At 31.0% G+C, this 20,677-nt stretch overlaps 1 protein-coding gene across 1 annotated transcript; it reads left to right on the plus strand.

Moving 5' to 3' along the window:
* The first annotated feature begins 41 nt into the window (after positions 1–41).
* On the plus strand, positions 42–20,530 carry LOC111701090 (uncharacterized). The gene is made up of 11 exons (XM_023472235.1): positions 42–242; positions 769–1,255; positions 2,274–2,294; positions 3,194–3,264; positions 4,324–4,378; positions 13,100–13,150; positions 14,383–14,426; positions 15,817–15,870; positions 16,323–16,375; positions 19,471–19,561; positions 20,467–20,530. Exons 1-11 carry the CDS (start codon positions 73–75, stop codon positions 20,528–20,530), a joined length of 1,161 nt encoding a protein of 386 aa, XP_023328003.1. The 5' UTR covers positions 42–72.
* Positions 20,531–20,677: the final 147 nt, after the last annotated feature.

A 20,677-nucleotide genomic window follows, 5' to 3' on the forward strand; every position in this document is an offset into this window, starting at 1 on the left:
TTCAATAAAATTAACTTCAAGAATCTTATAATTTTAGATATTTGTAAACTTCTTGATGGAAGAAGAAGAAAAATGGATTATTTGAGGGGGAAAATAAAGGGAAAGTACTCCCAACCCTCCTGGGAATCCTACCAGGGGTCCCTGGAGACTCCACTATCCCCTATTTTACCCCTGAGAAGAAAGATTTCCCCTCTATTCCCCCGAAGAAGTACTGGGCGAAGGGAAGGATCGGAAAAAAGCCGGAAAGTTGAATATATTTTTAACAAGAAGTTTTACTCAGCTTGTCACGCATGATTTCTGCAGTAGAGGTTGACCGGCTCGGTGTATATTTGATAGAATCAGTAGAATACATCCTGTCATACTCACATATGTGAGCTTTAACGAGATAATGAAATGCGGGGGAATCCTGTAAACTATAATGATACGTAAATAAATAATGTCTGGATCTTTGTGAGGTAAAAGGATGATTGGATATTTTGATCTGAAAGGAAGGAAAGGGGAAGGTTAGGTTTAATAAGGATAGAACTGGAAATAAAAACTATTTCAAGATAAGGAAGGGAAGCAAGGGTCCGAATATTCAGTTGTTTGATCTTCAAAACATATGTTACGTAGCTTGACCTTAAAAAATATAGCCTGGATGCATCTTTTTGTAGGAGGAGGAGGAGGGGGGGGGGGCGGCGGAATAGTGTTTAGTGTTTTCTATTTGTTCTTACCACAGTATTGGCGAGATTTCTTTATTTAATACAATAAAATATATAAAACTTGTAGATTCTCTAGCCGGGATAGGACCATTAGGAGCAGGAGGGAGTCCCTAGATAATCAGGCTCCAACTAGATCCAGCTCCAGGAATGGATCAGATCAGCTCCATTCAACCTACAGATCCAGCCCTACCATTTCAAACTATACTACGGATGATTGCACCTCCAAATATTTAAATTATATTTCTAAATATTATGACAAAAGCCTAAATAAACCCGAAAGAGCCAAACAGTTGGATCAGAAAGATCATATTGATCCAATAGAAACTCTGGAAGGAGTGAATACAGATTATGAAAACTCTATCCATGAAGAATCTACCAGTTTGGATAACTACCTAGAGACTGATATCAGTACCCACGACGAAACATTAAACTCTATGAGAGGGAGTAGGTTGGAAACCTTGTGTTCCCGTTGCTCCATGTCCCCAGCTCCACTGATAGAATATAACCCTGTAGACTACAAGGCAATGTTTGAGAAGGAGAGAAAAGAGAAGCAGGTTTGATATTAATCATCTTTGTGCTTTATAAGAAACAGAGAGGATAAGAAATTATTCTTTACTTATTGTTTCATATCTAATATTGACCATTGAAAGTTTAAGATACAGTTTAAAGTACTTAAAGTAAAACTAGCGTATTTTCTTCTTTAAAGAAAGAGTGTGAGATGAGTAATGAGTTCCTTGTTCTTTACTTGTAGGATAAATAAACACATACTTTAATCTTGGCTTTCTAGCTTCCACCCCTACATCCCTTAACACTGAATTCAAAATAGATTTTTGACATTTTAATGTTTTTTTTTTTACCGATTGTGGCGTATTAAAGAGGGGTACGGTTCATTTCAGTTTGGAAAACAACAACATAGCAAGAAAACAACAATAGAACAAACGCGCATTGATATTTTTGAATTTCTTTCCTCATTCAAATGCAAATTCAATTTTGAATATTTTGTATATTTTGTATATTATGTATTAATTTTTCATTATAATCAAGTTTATATGACAACCCCCGACTATAAAGCACTCCATGGAGAAACTAATTATGTCCTACTAATTAATTAAATTAATTAATTAATTTAATTAATTAATTAATTTAATTAATTAATTAATTTATATTAGAATAAAAAGAATCCATCTCTGTTAAAACAATAAAAACAGTTTTTTCATTTTGCAAAATGTAATTTCTTCAGTTCTTATCTTATAAAAATATGAAATTTTTTTTGCAAAGGCAATCGTGATAAACAATTCACTTTTATCAGTATCAAACAAGGAATTAAACATGAATTTTCCATTTCCATATCTTTGCCAACTTATGATGTAAACCTTTAATATCCTGTCTCAAAGATAAAGGTTTCGAAAATTAGAGTACAAGAAGAGTTAATCAGTGCAAACTATGAGATGAAATTGCCAAAATACTTTATAAAAATAAAAGATAAATGTTGTCTTATCTTAGCAGAATAGTCCCACTGTAAAAACTTTGAATTAATAAATTTTAACAAGAATATAATTAAACTTATTTCAGGCTGTGAGTGAGAAAGTTCAGGTATTATTCTAAAAATATTCAATTGAACAAAGGAATTGAGTTTTAGCCACAAAGTCAAATTTTCTAATCCCTATATCCTTGCAACTCGATGGTGTAAACCGTTGATATTTCAAACTACTGTGGAAGACGATACCTGGCCGCCTAAAACAAGTTCCACAAGATTCACCGGAATGAGATAGAACGGATACGGGGCATTGCACTTTCAGTCTAACACGTGTGATCTTGATATTAACACTTTTTCTGAACCCTCTAGTAAAAGTTATAAGAAATATATATACTGGAAGTTACTTTATGTTTTCATTAGAAATTGACCTCACGTCCTCTATACTACGACCATTTGATCAAACAGAATTCATAGAGATCTACGACATCGGGTCGCAAAGATATAGGGGTTAGAAAATCAGAGTTTGTGGCAAAATCTCAATTCCTTATCATTATTAATTACTTGATCATGAACTATGCAAATACAAAAGAGATAAGTTAAGAGATTTGGTTTGGAAAATATTCTGATGAAAACACATATCTATTTTTTGGCTTTTAGATGATTTAAAAAAAATTACAAGTTTATTTACAAATTTATAAAGTTTACATTATGGCAAATTTTGAAACTTGTAGAAGATATAAAAGATATATGTTCCATGTTTTAAATTCAAATTTTCCAATTCCAACGAACAAATAACCCTTTGGGTTTAAAAAGAACCAATGAAAATATATCTTAAAAATAATTATTGATGCTGATGCAAAATAAAGACCTATCCTAAAATCTGAAAAGTTTCTAATCCATCCTTTACGAGATCTCTCATGAAATGTTTACAACAACTCAATGGGTTTGTTCAATGAAGCAGATATTTAAAAAGGAATTTTTTCTTTGTATTTTGTTCCTTGAGTTTATAATACAGGAGCTGGAGGGTAGACAAAAACTACTGGAGCAGAGCATTGCAAAGTTTTTAGAGATCAGACAAGAACTCAGGTTGGTTTAGAGATCAGACAAGAACTCAGGTTGGTTTAGAGATCAGACAAGTCAGGTTGGTTTAGAGATCAGACAAGAACTCAGGTTGGTTAAGAGATGAGACAAGAACTCAGGTTGGTTTAGAGATGAGACAAGAACTCAGGTTGGTTTAGAGATCTAACAAGAACTCAGGTTGGTTTAGAGATCTGACAAGAACTCAGGTTGGTTTAGAGATCAGACAAGAACTCAGGTTGGTTTAAAAATCTGACAAGAACTCAGGTTGGTTTAGAGATTTGACAAGAACTCAGGTTGGTTAAGAGATCAGACAAAAACTCAAGTTGGCTTAGAGATCCGACAAGAACTCAGGTTGGTTTAGAGATCTGACAAGAACTCAGGTTGGTTTAGAGATCAGACAAGAACTCAGGTTGGTTAAGAGATCAGACAAGAACACAGGTTGGTTTAGAGATCTGACAAGAACTCATGTTGGTTTAGAGATCAGACAAGAACTCAGGTTGGTTTAGAGATCAGACAAGAACTCAGGTTGGTTTAGAGATCAGACAAGAACTCAGGTTGGTTTAGAGATCTCACAAGAACTCAGGTTGGTTTAGAGATCAGACAAGAACTCAGGTTGATTTAGAGATCTGACAAGAACTCAGGTTGGTTTAGAGATCTGACAAGAACTCAGGTTGGTTTAGAGATCAGACAAGAACTCAGGTTGATTTAGAGATCTGACAAGAACTTTAGAGATCTGACAAGAACTCAGGTTGGTTTAGAGATCTGACAAGAACTCAGGTTGAAAGATTTGAAAGATTTAAAGGACTTTAAAGGGGACTCTTCATTTATAAAGTAGCATATCCGATACACAAAGAAATCCTTTCAGCTTGTGGTGGATCAAGGATGAATAAGATATTTATAATTCATCTAGTTAAACATTTCATATTTTAATAGTATTTCAGACGGTATTGACGGTATAAAGAATCGTGTTTAAATAGAAGGCTAGTTAAAATGATTTCTACGGTCTCCTTAATTAATAAAAAGATAGTTTCTATTAATCGGAAAGGTTAAAACCAAATATTTTAGGGATTTGAATAGTCAGGCGGAAGAGACGGATTGTATGATAGACAGCATAATTCAGGTAAAGGAATTGAGTTTTTGCCACAAACTCAACTGTTATCTAAAACCTATATCTAATTAACTTGATGGTATAAACCTTTGATATTTCAAACTTATATTATTTTATTTAACAGAATTCATAGTTTGAAATATCAAACGTATAGGACATTGTGTTCAAAAGATATAGGGATTAGAAAATCAGAGTTTGTGGAAAAGACTCAATTCCTTTAATTTCTAATTTTTACCTTTTTTAAAAATGGTAAAACAAAAGCACTTTGAGTACATGTTTAAGTACATGTTGAATATACATTCTACATGGGAAATGTACACACATATTTTTTCATCATATTTTTTTTTCTAAAGCAAGATTACATTGCCATTATCTTTTATCATTTTACCTCTGAATTGCACAATTTCTGATTTTATTTTTGGCAATTTGATCAAAATACCCAATTTCAATTTCTGTCTGAAGTGTACAAATTTTCTTGAGGAATGAAAAACTTGCTAGTTGTCGTATTTTCCATTTAAAATCCTGATTCAGTTCAAAACATGAGTTTGTTCGGAGACGGTGGTATAGGCAACTATATATGTTAATACAATGAAAATGACTTTAGATTTCAGTTTGGATTTTTACCAAGCTTTTAAACAGCATGGATACACAAAAAAACATGGAAACTAAGAGAAACTGTCAATTAAAAAACTTCGATTAGTTACTTGTAAACTTGTTAACAATTAAAACTTAAATAAAAAGTCGTTTTCATTATATTGATATAATCGCCTACCACTATCAAAATCAGACCCGTCTTGACCTCCCCTTTCACATTTTCAAATGTGTTGTTGAGGCCATTTTGCATGAATTTATTTTGTTGTTGAATAGTATCTCTGTTGAAAAATGTAGTTTGATTCGCTTGTTGGCATTTATAGATTTACGAGACGTTGCCATGTGTTCCACCCTGGTGCATTAAATGTTATCTAAATGTTATCCTTCCCGTTTAACAACCTGTAAAAAAGTGTTTAATAACTTACAGGATGTCCTGGGAAAAGTTAATTACTGTCCTTCATTTGATGTGTTGTAATCTGGAACGGATTAGGAATACCTTAGAATTTACGTATATAGATATATAGATTGTATATATATATAGAAAATGCAGCCAGCGCTCTATATAATGAATCAAAGCAAACGGGAACGGGCAGTGCACAAAGAACCTTAATAGTAGAAAGACTTATACATAGATATAATCTTCTACCTTAGGTAAGTGCAGCTCCCAAGTTTATATTGATTCATAATTCAGACTATAAACATAATATAGCCTGATAAATAGATTCAGCTATCAATAGCTAGTTATAGACATTTATATTAACATAGACAAGTCAGGATATATACAATCCTGTATAGCTAAACTAAATACATAGCTCCGCAGAATTAATAGCTCCGCAGAGTTAATAGCTCCACAAAGCTAACAGCTCCGCAACATTAATAGTTCAACAGAGCTGATAGCTCCGCAAAGTTACTAGCTTCGCAAAGCTAAAGAAGGCAGCTCTGTAAAGTTAAAGTTATATNAGGGCGGAGCTCTTGATGTCGTTTGAGACCTTGGTGGATCCGAATGCTGAATACTAATCTCCTAAATATAAATATACAATTATTACATCTATTGAATTAATAAATATGAACTAAGAGAGCCAATTATTGTATTTTAAATTCTGCTGTAGACCGAATAAAACTCGGGGTTTACAACAGATGATTCTTCAGTTGGCTCATTTGAACTGAAAACATCAAATAAACCCATTTTTTAAACAAATATCATCATTATTATTTTTTAGTCCTAATTATTTACAACCTTAATATTTTTGAAACATCTTAGAATATACGTCATACGTGTACGTAAATATAAACAAGGTTTAAACCTAAATCTAATTATCATTTCAGAGGGGGGGGGGGATTAAAATGCAAATTTTGGTTAGAAAGATCTTGAAACTTTTATGATAATAAATCATGGTAAATGCATTGCAAAGGAAACTGTTGTATCAACAATTCTGTACAATTGATTAAATTTTAATATTGCTTCTCAATACCGCTAGGGGAGGGGGGGGGGGGGGACTTATTTTACTTATTTTAAAATCGGTTCTCTTTGTTTGGAACCGGCCATAGATAGATACAAAAATAACATAGATTAATACATATCTTTGTTTCCGAAAAAATATAGATAGATATCTATGTTTGGAACTAAAAAATATCTTTATTTGAAACAAAACAAAATATCTATGTCTGAAACCATTTATGAAAAAATATCGATGTTGCAACCATAGATAAATATATATCATATGTTTGGAAACATAGATAAAAACATATCTATGTTTGGAAACATAAATAAAAATATCTATGTTTAGAAACATAGATAAAAACAAATCTATTTTTGGAAACATAGATAAAAACGTATCTATGTTTGGAAGCATAGATAAAAACGTAGCTATGTTTGGAAACATAGATAAAAACATATCTATGTTTGGAAACATAGATAAAAACATATCAATGTTTGGAAACATAGATAAAAACATATCTATGTTTGGAAACATAGTTAAAACCTATTTATGTTTGGAAAAATTGATAGATATCTATGTTTGAACCAAAGCTGAAGAAATATCTATGTTTGGAGGATAGTTTAATTTTGCTTGGGTTTGTTTACATCCTTCCAAAGACTTGGATCACTAGAGCTTCCGGACTAGAATGTTACTTATATGGAACCCATCCCTTACAGATCTATCTATCTATTTATCTATCTATTTTTCTATCTATCTTTCTATCTATCTATCAATCTATCTATTTATCTATCTATCTATCTATCAATCTATTTTCAGTTTTTTGTTGGTTTTTGCAATTTTGTAAAATTCTGAATCCCGCCTGAATTCTTGTAGGTTGCCCTCCTCTAATATATTATATATTCCTAACCTTTAATCTTCTTAATCTAGGATATGTAAACCATATCAATATAAACTACCAGGTTTCCATGCAGGGCGCCATTTTCTATTATAACTTTTAATTGTTGCTCTATCTGCGGCATTTTCTCTTCTTAAATCATGAAACAATAACAAACAAAGGAAATGAGTCTTGGCCACAAACTCTGATATTGTAATCCCTATATCTTCTAAACCTAATGAAGATCGTATGACCTTAGATATTTCAAACTATAAATATTGTTAGATCTAATATTCTTAGTTTGAAATATCAAAGGTTTACATCATCAGGTTACAAAGATATAGTGATTCGAAAAGTTAAGCTTGTGGCAAAAGTTCAAGTCCTTTATCGATTTTTTTCATGAATTATGAAAAATCGAAATTTCTCAGGCACATCTTTTAGATTCATAAACCTCACCAGAGGTCATATTAGGTTCCACACAAATTTGGAACGGATCGGTTCAGCCGATTTCACGTTTATTGGATACAAACTAGCAAAGTATATATATTAATATAAACTATTATATTCCTAATCAGTTCAAGGTGTTTCTTGTCCGTGTTTAGATGAAAAACGCTGAGACAACTGAAAAAGTTGACCCAAACCATTGTTAACCCGGATTCCTGCGTGGCCTGCGAACGAGAATATAACATTTTTTAGAAATATTTACGAACCAATCTAATAAAAATTGCTTTTGAAATATGTCTGAAAATAATTGGGAAATTGATTAAGAAAATTAGAAGCCATCAATTCTCTGAGACCAAAAAATAAAAGAGGACTTCTTTATTTTTTTTAAAATGTTATTGTTATTGATTAGTGGTAACTAAAATTATTATTATTAAAATTAAAATTAGATTTCCAACAAATATTGTCCCAAAATTAATTAAAGTTAAAACTAGATTAAAATTATTATTATTAAAATTAGAATTAGATTTCCAACAAATATTGTTCCAAAAAGATTAGGTTTGTTGATGGGTTTACACTCACAAACCGACAAACAAACAACAAATATTGTCCCAAAAAGTTTAGGTTTGTTGATGGGTTTACACACACAAACCGACCAACAAACAACAAATATTTGTCCCAAAAAGTTTAGGTTTGTTGATGGGTTTACACACACAAACCGACCAACAAACAACAAATAGAGAAGACAAAGATGTATATGTATATTTATATATTATTACATACAAAGATTGACATATCAATGTAATGTATGTATATTTATTTAATATACTTTATTCAGTCATTCATTCACCTGTTAATGGATTGATTCCCCTTAACGTTGAGATTTATAAATACTGTCATCTTGGACAATCACTCAGGCTGGTAGGCAGGCAGATAGGTAGGCATGGGTATGCAGGCAGGTAGGCATGCAGGTAGGCAAGCAGGTAGGCAGGCAGGTAGGTATGCAGGCAGGCAGACAGACAGGCAGGTAATCAGGTAAGCAGGCAATAAAGGCTGAGATGAAGGTATGTGGTATAAAGATAGGCAGGCAGGGTTGCATGTAGACAGCACGGTAGTTAGGCATGTAAACAGCAAGGTAGTTAGGCATATAAACAGCAAGGAAGTTAGGCATGCAGACAGCAAGGTAGTTAGGCATGTAGACAGCAAGTTAGTTAGGCATGTAAACAGCAAGTTAGTTAGGCATGTAGACAGCAAGGTAGTTAGGCATGTAAACAGCAAGTTAGTTAGGCATGTAGACAGCAAGTTAGTTAGGCATGTAGACAGCAAGGTAGTTAGGCATGTAAACAGCAAGTTAGTTAGGCATGTAGACAGCAAGTTAGTTAGTAGTTAGGCATGTAGACAGCAAGGTAGTTAGGCATGTAGACAGCAAGGTAGTTAGGCATGTAGACAGCAAGGTAGTTAGGCATGTAACCAAGAAGTTGTGGAACACGCAGGAAGAAAGGAATTAAGGAATCCAGGTAGTAAGTTTGGCAAGCAGGAAGGCAGAAAGATAGGAAAGAAGACAGACAGATAGATAGAAGATAATGCAGACAAAATAGGAAAGAAGGCAGACAGGTAGGAAAGAAGGCAAACATATAAGAAAAAAAACAGACAGATAGGAAAGAAGACAGACAGATAGGAAAGATGGTAGACAGATAAAAAGCAGACAGATAGGAATGTCGAAATAATAGGCAAGAAAGCAGATAGATAGGAAAGAAGGCAGACACATAGGATAGAAGGCGCGATATACTGGAGAAAAAGGCGGACAAATAGTAAAAGACAGATAGACAGGGCGGTAGACAGGTAGACAGGAAGGTAAACAGATAGACAGGAAGGTAGACAGATAGACAGGAAGGTAAACAGATAAACAGGAAGGTATAAAGATAAACAGGAAGGTAGAAAGATAGACAGGAAGGTAAACAGATAGACATGAGGTACAGATAGACAGGAAGGTAGACAGATAGATAGGAAGGTAAACAGAGATAGACAGGAAGGTAAACAGATAGACAGGAAGGTATACAGATAGACAGGAAGGTATACAGATATACAGGAAGGTATATACAGATAGACAGGAAGGTATACAGATAGACAGGAAGGTATACAGATAAACAGGAAGGTAGACAGATAGACAGGAAGGTAGACAGATAGACAGGAAGGTAGACAGATAGACAGGAAGGTATATACAGATAGACAGGAAGGTAGACAGATAGACAGGAAGGTAGAAAGATAGACAGGAAGGTAGAAAGATAGACAGGAAGGTATATACAGATAGACAGTAAGGTATACAGATAGACAGGAAGGTAGAAAGATAGACAGGAAGGTAGACAGATAGACAGGAAGGTAGACAGATAGACAGGAAGGTAGACAGATAGACAGGAAGGTATACAGATAGACAGGAAGGTATATACAGATAGACAGGAAGGCAGACAGTAAGGTAGGTTCTGTTAACAAGATTACTTTTCCATCAAGTAAAGCATTATAATAAGATTTGCGGAGATTACACAAAATTATTTACCCCCCTCCCTGTTCTACCCCCCTTATACATCCATATGTAGATATACTTATAAAAGGCCACACATATTTATAAATTTTGTAGCCTGAAACAGTTGAACCAAATATGCTATTTGTTCATGAATAAAACTACAATATTCATGTATTTTAAGGGTGAACTATGTGCTGAGGCTTTCTAAACTATACAAGAAGAATTCCACCCCTAACTTTCCCTTCGCCCCCCCTTTTTCCCTCCTCCTACTTTCCTTCCAGGACNCCTCCTCCTACTCCGCTTCCCTCCTCCTTTTCTTAGCGAAACTATGTTGCAAAGCATTAGTAGAATTATCCTTAAACTAATAGAAAGGTAGAGTAGAGCGAGAGTTGAGAATATATCTCATATTAATCATCCGTGTAGGATTTAATTAGTTCAGGGGAAATCGGAGAATTCTTCCGGAGTATTTTTATTTTAAGTTTAAAGTCTGCAAATATAAGGGCAATTTACGCATTTCATAGGGGCGTAGTCAAAAGGGGGGCTTCAGTTTTTTGGAACCAAACGGGTACTCGGCGCCCGCTCCCTCTAGAAAAAATAAGCCCCCTTCCCCTTGGACAAGTTCCTGAATACGTCCCTGATCTCATCCATAGGACATTTCATCAATAGGACATTTCATAGATAAGACATTTCATCGGTAGGACATTTCATAGATAAGACATTTCATAGATAAGACATTTCATAGATAAGACATTTCATAGATAAGACATTTCATCCATAGGACATTTCATAGATAAGACATTTCATCGATAGGACATTTCATAGATAAGACATTTTATAGATAAAACATTTCATAGATAAGACATTTCATAGATAAGACATTTCATCGATAGGACATTTCATAGATAAGACATTTCACCGATAGGACATTTCATAGATAAGACATTTCATCGATAGGACATTTAATAGATAAGACATTTCATCGGTAGGACATTTAATAGATAAGATATTTCATCAATAGGACATTTCATAGATAAGACATTTCATCGATAGGACATTTCATAGATAAGACATTTCACCGATATGACATTTCATAGATAAGACATTTCATCGATAAGACATTTCATCAATAGGACATTTCATAGATAAGACATTTCATCGGTAGGACATTTAATAGATAAGACATTTCATCGATAAGACATTTCGTAGATAAGACATTTCATCGGTAGTACATTTAATAGATAAGACATTTCATCAATAGGCCATTTCATAGATAAGACATTTCATAGATAAGACATTTCATCGTTAGGACATTTTATTGATAAGTTTTTCGAGTATAATGTGTGCTAAAGCTTGTATATAATCCAATTTGATATGGAACGCTCTGTATGATCTTGGTTACTTCATTTGAATAATGTTTTTGATAAACAAAATAAAACTCTGTAAGACTGTATCTACTTTATATTGTGTAACTATCTATCTATCTTTAAAACAAGAAAAGGGCAGCTTTGCTTCATTTCCTTTCTTTCATTTCTTGGAAATGTTTCGTTTTAAAAATAGAAATCACAATCTTCAGAATCTTTATATACTATAGGATTTACTTTATATATAGAACATATATATCAGGAAATTGGGAAAATTAGGATTTAACTGTTGCAAGAAAACCCCGGAAAGGAAATAATTAGACGCCATAAAAATCTAATTTTCAAGTCCTTATATTATTGTTGAATTAATAGGTTTGATATTTCAAACTATGAAATCTGAAAAGTTTAATGTCAAAGGTCTACACTATCAGATTGAAATCCAGGTAGTTTTTTTTTCAAAAATCATTTTAAAGTTAGATTTGAAAACGTAAAAACTGTAAAATTATTCAATTATAAAATTGCACATAATATATTGAGTGGGAAGAGGTAACTTATGTCAACTTTTTTTAGACAAGACAATAAATAGGTTTGTAGAAACTTAATCCGATCCAACCCCTAGAGAAGAATTTGTTTTAAACTTGAAGCATGTTAAGATAAAGAAAGTATTTTCTAGAACTATTCTCAATCCTATTTGTTACTGGGCAACTAAATATAAATGCAATGAATGCAACCTAATAATATTTCTGGGTCTATTAAAATATAATTTCTGAGGATATAAAATTGCACTTTTTCATGTTTTTTATTCGTCGCCACAAACTCTGATTGCAACCTGATTGCTTACTTTGATATTTTAACTATGAATTCGGTTTGAAATATCAAGGTTTGCACAATCAGATTGGAAACATATTTTATTTAAAAATGAGGAATACAAAGATTGATTTACTTTGTATGCTTATTGCTCTAATAGCTTGCATATTTAACCTCTGAGTTTAAACTCTGAATAAGAGCCAACAATCATGTTTAATTCCTCGGAATTTCTATTTTCTAAAAGTATATGGCGTACAAATATTTTTCTAATATAGAATCTAATATAAATGCAGTAAGAGTATGTTAATTTACAAACATGAACTTAGGAGTACTTATATAGGTTTATCAAACAAAACTTTTCGCACAAAAATAAAAAGTGGTATGAAGAGAAAAATGTTTTTGTTGCAATAATATATTAAATTGACCCTTACAACTAAAATCTTTTATATTTTTACATACAAATGTTTGAAACTCATGCCAACCAATGAGTGTCAGAGCCAAAAAAAAATTCTAGAGTTAAATGAAACTCTGAAGTGTCCTTTAAGAGGTCTACACATTTTTGTAGATTTTAATAAGATTCAACGATAAAGATAAAAGAAGGAGAAGAAATACAATTTCTTGACAAATTTATTTATAACTACTGCATCGCCCTATCAGCACAATGTTTGTACAGTACTGCAAAATATTGTTATTGTACAGGAAGCTGTTCCAGACTTCGGAGGAAAACGTAGACAAACATTTCCAGATCAGGTAAAGTTATACATATTGATTTCCAGATCAGGTAAAGTTATACATATTGATTTCCAGATCAGGTAAAGTTATACATATTGATTTCCAGATCAGGTAAAGAAATACATATTTATTTCCAGATCAGGTAAAGTAATACATATTGATTTTATTTCCAGATCAGGTAAAGAAATGCATATTGATTTCCAGATCAGGTAAAGAAAGTAATGCATATTGATTTCCAGATCAGGTAAAGAAATACATATTGATTTCCAGATCAGGTAAAGTAATACATATTGATTTCCAGATCAGGTAAAGTTATACATATTGATTTCCAGATCAGGTAAAGTTATACATATTGATTTCCAGATCAGGTAAAGTAATACATATTGATTTCCAGATCAGGTAAAGTATTACATATTGTTTTCCAGATCAGGTAAAGAAATACATATTGATTTCCAGATCAGGTAAAGTAATATATATTGATTTCCAGATCAGGTAAAGAAATATTTATTGATTTCCAGATCAGGTAAAGTAATACATATTGATTTCCAGATCAGGTAAAGTAATACATATTGATTTCCAGATCAGGTAAAGAAATACATATTGATTTCCAGATCAAGTAAAGATATACATATTAAACTTCTTTTATTTTCCCCCGAAATAGCAATACATTAAATATGTCTTTAATCTACTTATTTAGCTAAGAAAAAGAAGAAAAATATTGTTTTTTCTTATTTCTGTATTCACGATCGCAGTATGTAAAAATGTATTCTTTTTATTGCATTCCTAGAAAAAATCACTTTTATTTTTATTTGGCAACCTAATATCCTACATTCTTTATCTGTATTTCCATCCATCTATGTATTCATGAATCTATTTATCTATCTATCTATTAATATTTTTATCTATCCATGAATCTATTTATCTATCTATGTATCTATTTATCTATCTATCTATGAATCTATTTATCTATCTATCCATGAATCTATTTATCTATCTATCCATGAACCTATTTATCTATCTATCTATCTATGAATCAATTTATCTATCCATGAATCTATTTATCTATCTATCTATGAATCAATTTATCTATCCATGAATCTATTTATCTATCTAGCTATGAATATATTTATCTATCTATCTATGTATCTATTTATCTATCGATCTATGAATCTATTTATCTATCTATCAATGAATCTATTTATCTATCTATCTATGTATCTATTTATCTAGCCATGAATCTATTTATCTAGGATGATAGCTATAATTCAACTAGAAACCGACTTAAATTGTTCAGGTACAGTTGGCACATTAGTACTTGGTAAATTATCAACATTTCTGCATTTTGATTCAATAATATTTTTTTTAAAATCTGTTATTTACGCTTAGCAAACCCACTGAATTCATACTAAACTAAATCTATATTGAATAAATTGTTGGTAACCCAAAAACTGAAAGTAGGAAACATTGTCTAATCTCACAGATACGCTGGTGTACTAAAGGTAGAAGAGTAAGATTGTCAAATCTTTATTCTATCTAAATAGAAAATAAACATAAATTTAAGGACAAGACATATACTAAAAATAGATTTTATAAATCTACATACCATAAACCCTCAGGTGAGTATTTAGCTCCTACATACAGGGTTCCAATACAACTGATCTAACTATGATCCAATTATAATCTGTTAAAGGAATTGAGTCTTTGCCACAAACTCTGATTTTATAATCCCTACATCTTTAGAACCCAATGTCGCAAAACTTTGATATTTCAAACTTATATTATTTGATCTAACAGAATTCATAGTTTGAAATATCTAAGGTCTACGACATTGGAATCCAAAGATATCGGATTTAGAAAAGCAGAGTTTGTGGCAAAGACTCAATTCCTTTCCATTCTTTAAATAAAAGTCATTAAGAAACTTTAGTTTACATTTTCTTGAGTCCTGTCTTTGAAAGCTTTAAAAATCAAAATTAAAAATTGAAATGTTAAAGTTTGTTGTAAAATTGCAACCTCAGCTAAGTGAAGTGTCAAGTTTAATGAAGCTCCTACAACACCAAACTATTTTAAATATTTACGAATATTTTAAATATTTGATTTATATTAGTTTATGCAGTTTTTATTCATTTTAAGTTATACTTATATAAAATTTATTGAGAAAATGAAGTGAAATAACAAACTGTTCAAAGTATAGTTTATGATTTTCTATATTACGCCATTTTTAAAAATACAAAAAGGAATAAAGTTTTTTTGCCTGCACACTTTTAGCTTAAAGTTTAAATAAAGGATTTGCATAATATATCTTAACTAAGCTTTTAGGGCTCTTCGCCGCCAATCTTCTATTTCAACTTTTAATCTGTGAGCATCTTCTCTTTGTACAAAAACAAAACAAAAAATTTTGATAACATTTTTTCCCGCATGTTCAAAATGGGTCAAGTGAGGTACCACACAAAATTGGGGCCCGCTCGGTTCAGCCGTTTTGACGTTTATTGGACACAAACGGACAGACAAACAAATAAACTTACAGACAATCAAGCAAGGTATATATATATATAGATTGTTAATATTTGAAACTAAATGAAATTGGGTAAGAAAAATACATCAATAATTGAATTGTTTTAAATTGTGATACAATTTTTAATGATAATAAAAATATTAATTTGTTTGAATTCATCTTTACTTTGTAGAGGTGGGAGAATGGAACTTGGAAACCTTGATCAAATTTCCCCCACTCCTTCCAGGTAATTTCCCCCCCCCACTTTAAAGTAATCTTCATAGATTAAAAGGCTCCGTATCCTTTTGATGATATCAAAGGACAACTTTCCTCAAACTCTATTTTATAATCCATAATCTTTGTAAATTGATGATGTAATGTAAACCTTTAATGTTTTGACTGTTTGATTTAGCAGAATTCATAGTGATAAATATTAAAAGTCTACAATATTTCTACAAGTTACGGTCTTATACATGAGGAAAAATAAATAAGAGGCGAGTTAACTAGCTTTCTAAATATAAATAAGAAGCCGTAAAAAAAACAAGAAACTACAATATACTTTATCTGGTAATAACATTTTCTTGCTTTTCTTTTACTATTGGCATTTTATCAAATCTAACCTATATTTTAACAAAAATAGTTTTGGTGCAATGTACGATCAAAATAATTGTATTTATTTGTTGATAAATAATCTTTTAGAGGAGAAACCTGCACCCCTGTTTACAGGGCTAAACCTGCTCTTTCAGACCCAGGGACAGTACATTTTATAATCATGAATTATCATCATTTTAATGTTGACAGTGACGATAATGTTGATTTTCATGTTGATGTTGATATCTATGTTAATGTTGACAATTATGCTAATGTTGATGTTATGGTGCTGTTAATGATAAAGCATTATTGATTTTGTTGTTGATTTTGATATTGATGGTGATGCTTGTGATATTGTTGAAAAATCAATAGTCCGATCATGAATCAGATTATGTAGTAAAAGATACGAAGGTGCAAAGTAGAGATGTCAACGATAGTGTAACGAAACGTAAAAATGTACGTTTTTGTACGTTACGTTACAATAATGTGTAACAACGAAAGCTAAAATCTAGAAAAATCAAAACGTTGACATCTCTAGTGCAAAGATTGGAAAAATTAAGTATTTATGTCATACTGAATATCCATAAAGAAACTTAAAGATAACAACTTGGCATTACTGACATCAGTAAAAATAGAAAAAGGCAGATATACCATGCTTATTAAGCTTAAACAATTTGAAGGGTTCAAACAGTATTAAGGTTTTAAACAATATATAGACGGATCAAAGAAGTCTTTCAAGCATTCCTTAATCCGACCTAAATGAATGACTTGTAAAGAAGGATTGAATGCTACCTTACAATTCCTTAAGATGTCCTGATTGTGTAGATCTAAACCAAATATGTTAATTCAGATAAATACACTTTGATCATATTCCTTAAAGCTAGAGGTAGGGATAGGCCTTAAATTAAAAAAATGATGTATTAAAAATGAAAAAATGATGTATTGAAAATGAAAAAATGATGTATTAAAAATGAAAAAATGATGTATTAAATACTAACTAGATAAACCGTTCTGATAAGTTTTCGCTTTAACTAAATTGTCTGGTTGTTTTTATAATTTCCAAAAGATTTTGTTTCTTTTTTTTGTCATGTTAACGAAAAGTGTAAAACGATATGTGCCCAACCCTATCAAGAGCTAGAGCTAAATGGTGCTTAAACCTCTTTGATCTATGAAGCAGGGAATACAAATGTTCAAGATTAAACTAGTTTATAATTATAAATATTTTTACAAACTATTTATACAATATAATTATAAATATTCTTACAAACTATTTATACAATATAATTATAAATATTTTTACAAACTATTTATACAATATAATTATAAATATTTTTACAAACTATTTATAAAATATAATTATAAATACTTTTAAAATTATAAGATATGTTTTCTTTTATGATAGACGTTTTTGATTTTAATGTTAAGTTTTGAAAAGAAATTAATTTCTGGAATTATTTTTTAAGTTAAAACAAACAGATATTCTAAAACCCTATTTCCATTTTTAAAAACTTTATTGACAAGAAAAAGATAGAAAAAGATTCAAATTAACAAAGTTCGAAGAGTGGACGGGGGTGGGGGGCTGGTATAGGGGAAAGGGGGGATGTAGATGGATATGTTAACTCATCCTAGAAAATGCCAATTTAACTTTTTTGAAAACTATTTTAATTTCTAACTTTTCTCGTTTATAAAATGAGTTCGATGAAAGAGGAGATTTCTTTGATTCTAATCCTACCTGTCTACTTGTCTTTAATCCTACCTTTCTGTTTTGCTTTTTATCCCACCTGAGTATTTGCTTTTAATCCTACCTGTCTACTTGTCTTTAATCCTAAATGTCTACTTGTCTTTAATCCTACCTGTCTACTTGTCTTTAATCCTACATGTCTACTGGTCTTTTATCTTACCTGTCTACTTTTCTTTAGTTCTATCTTTCTATTTGCTTTTAATCCTACTTATCTACTTAACTTTAATCCTAAATGCCTACTTGCCTTTAATCCTTCCTGTTTACTTGTCTTTATCAGTCCTGTTAGTTTTCTTTTAATCCAACCTGTCAACTTGTCTTTAACATTTCCTGTCTACTTGTCTACTGTCTACCAACTTTTAATCCTATCTGTCTACTTGCCTACTTGACTGTTTTATCCTAACTTTCTCCTTGCTCCTATGTTTAACTATACCTAATATTATCCTATAATGACCTTCATATAAAGAATCATCTTTTATACTTCTCCCCCACACATGTACCTGTACTGAATATGCAGAGGTCGAGGTGCAGTACAGTGTACAGGGAAAACTTAGAGTATTTACTATAGATCATATATACATATAGTCAGTTTCTCTGACTAACCTTCAAATGTCAGATATGACGATAAGTAGAGGGTAAAGTTAGGAAGGGAGGGGGCGGGAAAGTTAGGAAGAGAGTAAAGGGGGGTAAAGTTAGGAAGAGTGTTGATTAACGTATAGAGAAACTGACTAGCTTTATTAGGAAATGATGATTAGGAATGTGATGTAAAATATATCTTATATATCCATAAATACATTGATAAAAATAAGAAGTTTAATTCAAAAGTTTGTCTTTGACCAAATGCAATATCTTTCTTTAAATCATGGATTCTGCACTTTTTGGTTTTTAAAATAGGTATTTCTAGATATTTTAATACTTTTTCACGCTTTTGATAAATGATGAAAATTTCGTTGTTTCTAAATCAAATTGGCAAAAAGAAAAAATGAAATGGTAGTATCTTGCTAATATATTTGTACTAGGGAGTTGAGAAAAAAAACTTTTCAATTTACATTTAGCTAATTTATTTATCAAAAAAATCTAAAACTTTTAAACAACTTAATAGTTCTTGACTCCTAACAAGGGTAATTTTTAGACTATACTGCTTTAAACCCCTTCAATCTAGACAGAAGTTAAATATATGCGAAATTACTGGTGGTTAGACTTTGTAATCTCGGAGCTCTTTTAGTTATGATTCTACTTTTATATTTGACTTTTTTTGTGTTACATATAAAAATTCAAAACTTTTTATTTCTTCTTACTAACTCTTAAAAAAGAGACGTTATAGCTAAATATATTTGATATTTCAATCCAACGTGAAATTTAATTTGATTTGACGTGGAACCATACTGGTCTGTTATTCAATGTATTGTACTGGTCTGCTGTTCAATGTATTGTACTGGTCTGCTGTTCAATGTACTTTACTAGTCTGCTGTTCAATGTACTTTACTAGTCTGCTGTTCAATGTACTGTACTGATTAGATATCCCCGCCACACCCAGCCCGCCCCCTCTGCCAGTTGTATCCTACACATGGGATGAATGCTCAACCACACCATCCCCCCTCTCCGGCAGGTAGACAAACATAAACAAATATAAACAAACATAAACAAACATAAACAAACATAAACAAACATAAACAAATATAAACAAGCATTAACAAACATAAACAAACATAAACAAACAGAAAAAAACATAAACAAACATAAACAAATATAAACAAACATAACCAAACATAAACAAAACATAAACAAACATTTTTTTACACATTTATTTTTAAATTTTAAATATTTTACAACATTCTTTAAATAGTGTTATTATAGCAAATGTAAATATTTTGACATTTCTATATTTCTTATTCTTCATTTTCTTCTTGTTCGTACATCATTCAATCATATTTCGGCTAATTTTGAAAAAAAAAATTTTTGGGACATCCTTGCAGTTTTGACAAGCTGCAAGCTTTAGAATCAGGTTAAGGTGCCTCCTTTCCTATTTTTCTACAAAACATAAACAAACAAAAAAACATAAACCAACATAAACCAACATAAACACACCCAAACAAAAATAAACAGGTATAAACAAACATAATCAAACATAAACACACACAAACAAACACACATACACAAACGTAAATAGACTGAAAGAAACATAAACAAATATGAACAAAAGTAAACAAACGTTAAATAAAGAAAACGTTAAAAAAGCAACAAACCTTAAACAATTATAAATAAACTTAAACATTAACAAACATAAACAAACACAAACAAAAATAAATTGACAAAAAATGTGACAAAACATGAAAAGTTTCTGTTTATATTTTTAAAAATAAACCCTAAAGATCAAATTTGGATATGTTTCACACGACAACGTAAATAAAAAAGAATTGTTTTAAAAACTTGCTTAAAATAAAAAATATAAATAAAGATCTAAGGGGAAAACCAAGTCTTCTTATTTTTTTATTAATTTATATTTTAATTTAGATATTCGTATAGTTCAAGAATACCAAGCAGATTGGATGAACTTAAACTTAATCTCAGGTTATAATAAATACATTTTATAATAAACACATTTTATAATGAATACACTTTATAATAAATACTTTTTATATTAAATACATTTTATAATAAATACATTTTATAATAAATACATTTTATTAAAACACATTTTATAATAAACACATTTTATAATGAA

Source organism: Eurytemora carolleeae, unplaced genomic scaffold, assembly GCF_000591075.1.
Source record: "Eurytemora carolleeae unplaced genomic scaffold, Eaff_2.0 scaffold323, whole genome shotgun sequence".
Taxonomy (NCBI): domain Eukaryota; kingdom Metazoa; phylum Arthropoda; class Copepoda; order Calanoida; family Temoridae; genus Eurytemora; species Eurytemora carolleeae.

What these genes read in the sequence shown, in the direction of transcription:
- LOC111701090 (XM_023472235.1), top strand. Translation starts at nt 73, where the DNA reads ATGGATTATTTGAGGGGGAAAATAAAGGGAAAGTACTCCCAACCCTCC. An exon ending in TGATAGACAGCATAATTCAG is followed by an intron (nt 4,379 to 13,099) that starts GTAAAGGAATTG and finishes GTTATTGTACAG; the next exon opens with GAAGCTGTTCCAGACTTCGG. An exon ending in GACAAACATTTCCAGATCAG is followed by an intron (nt 13,151 to 14,382) that starts GTAAAGTTATAC and finishes CTATTTATCTAG; the next exon opens with GATGATAGCTATAATTCAAC.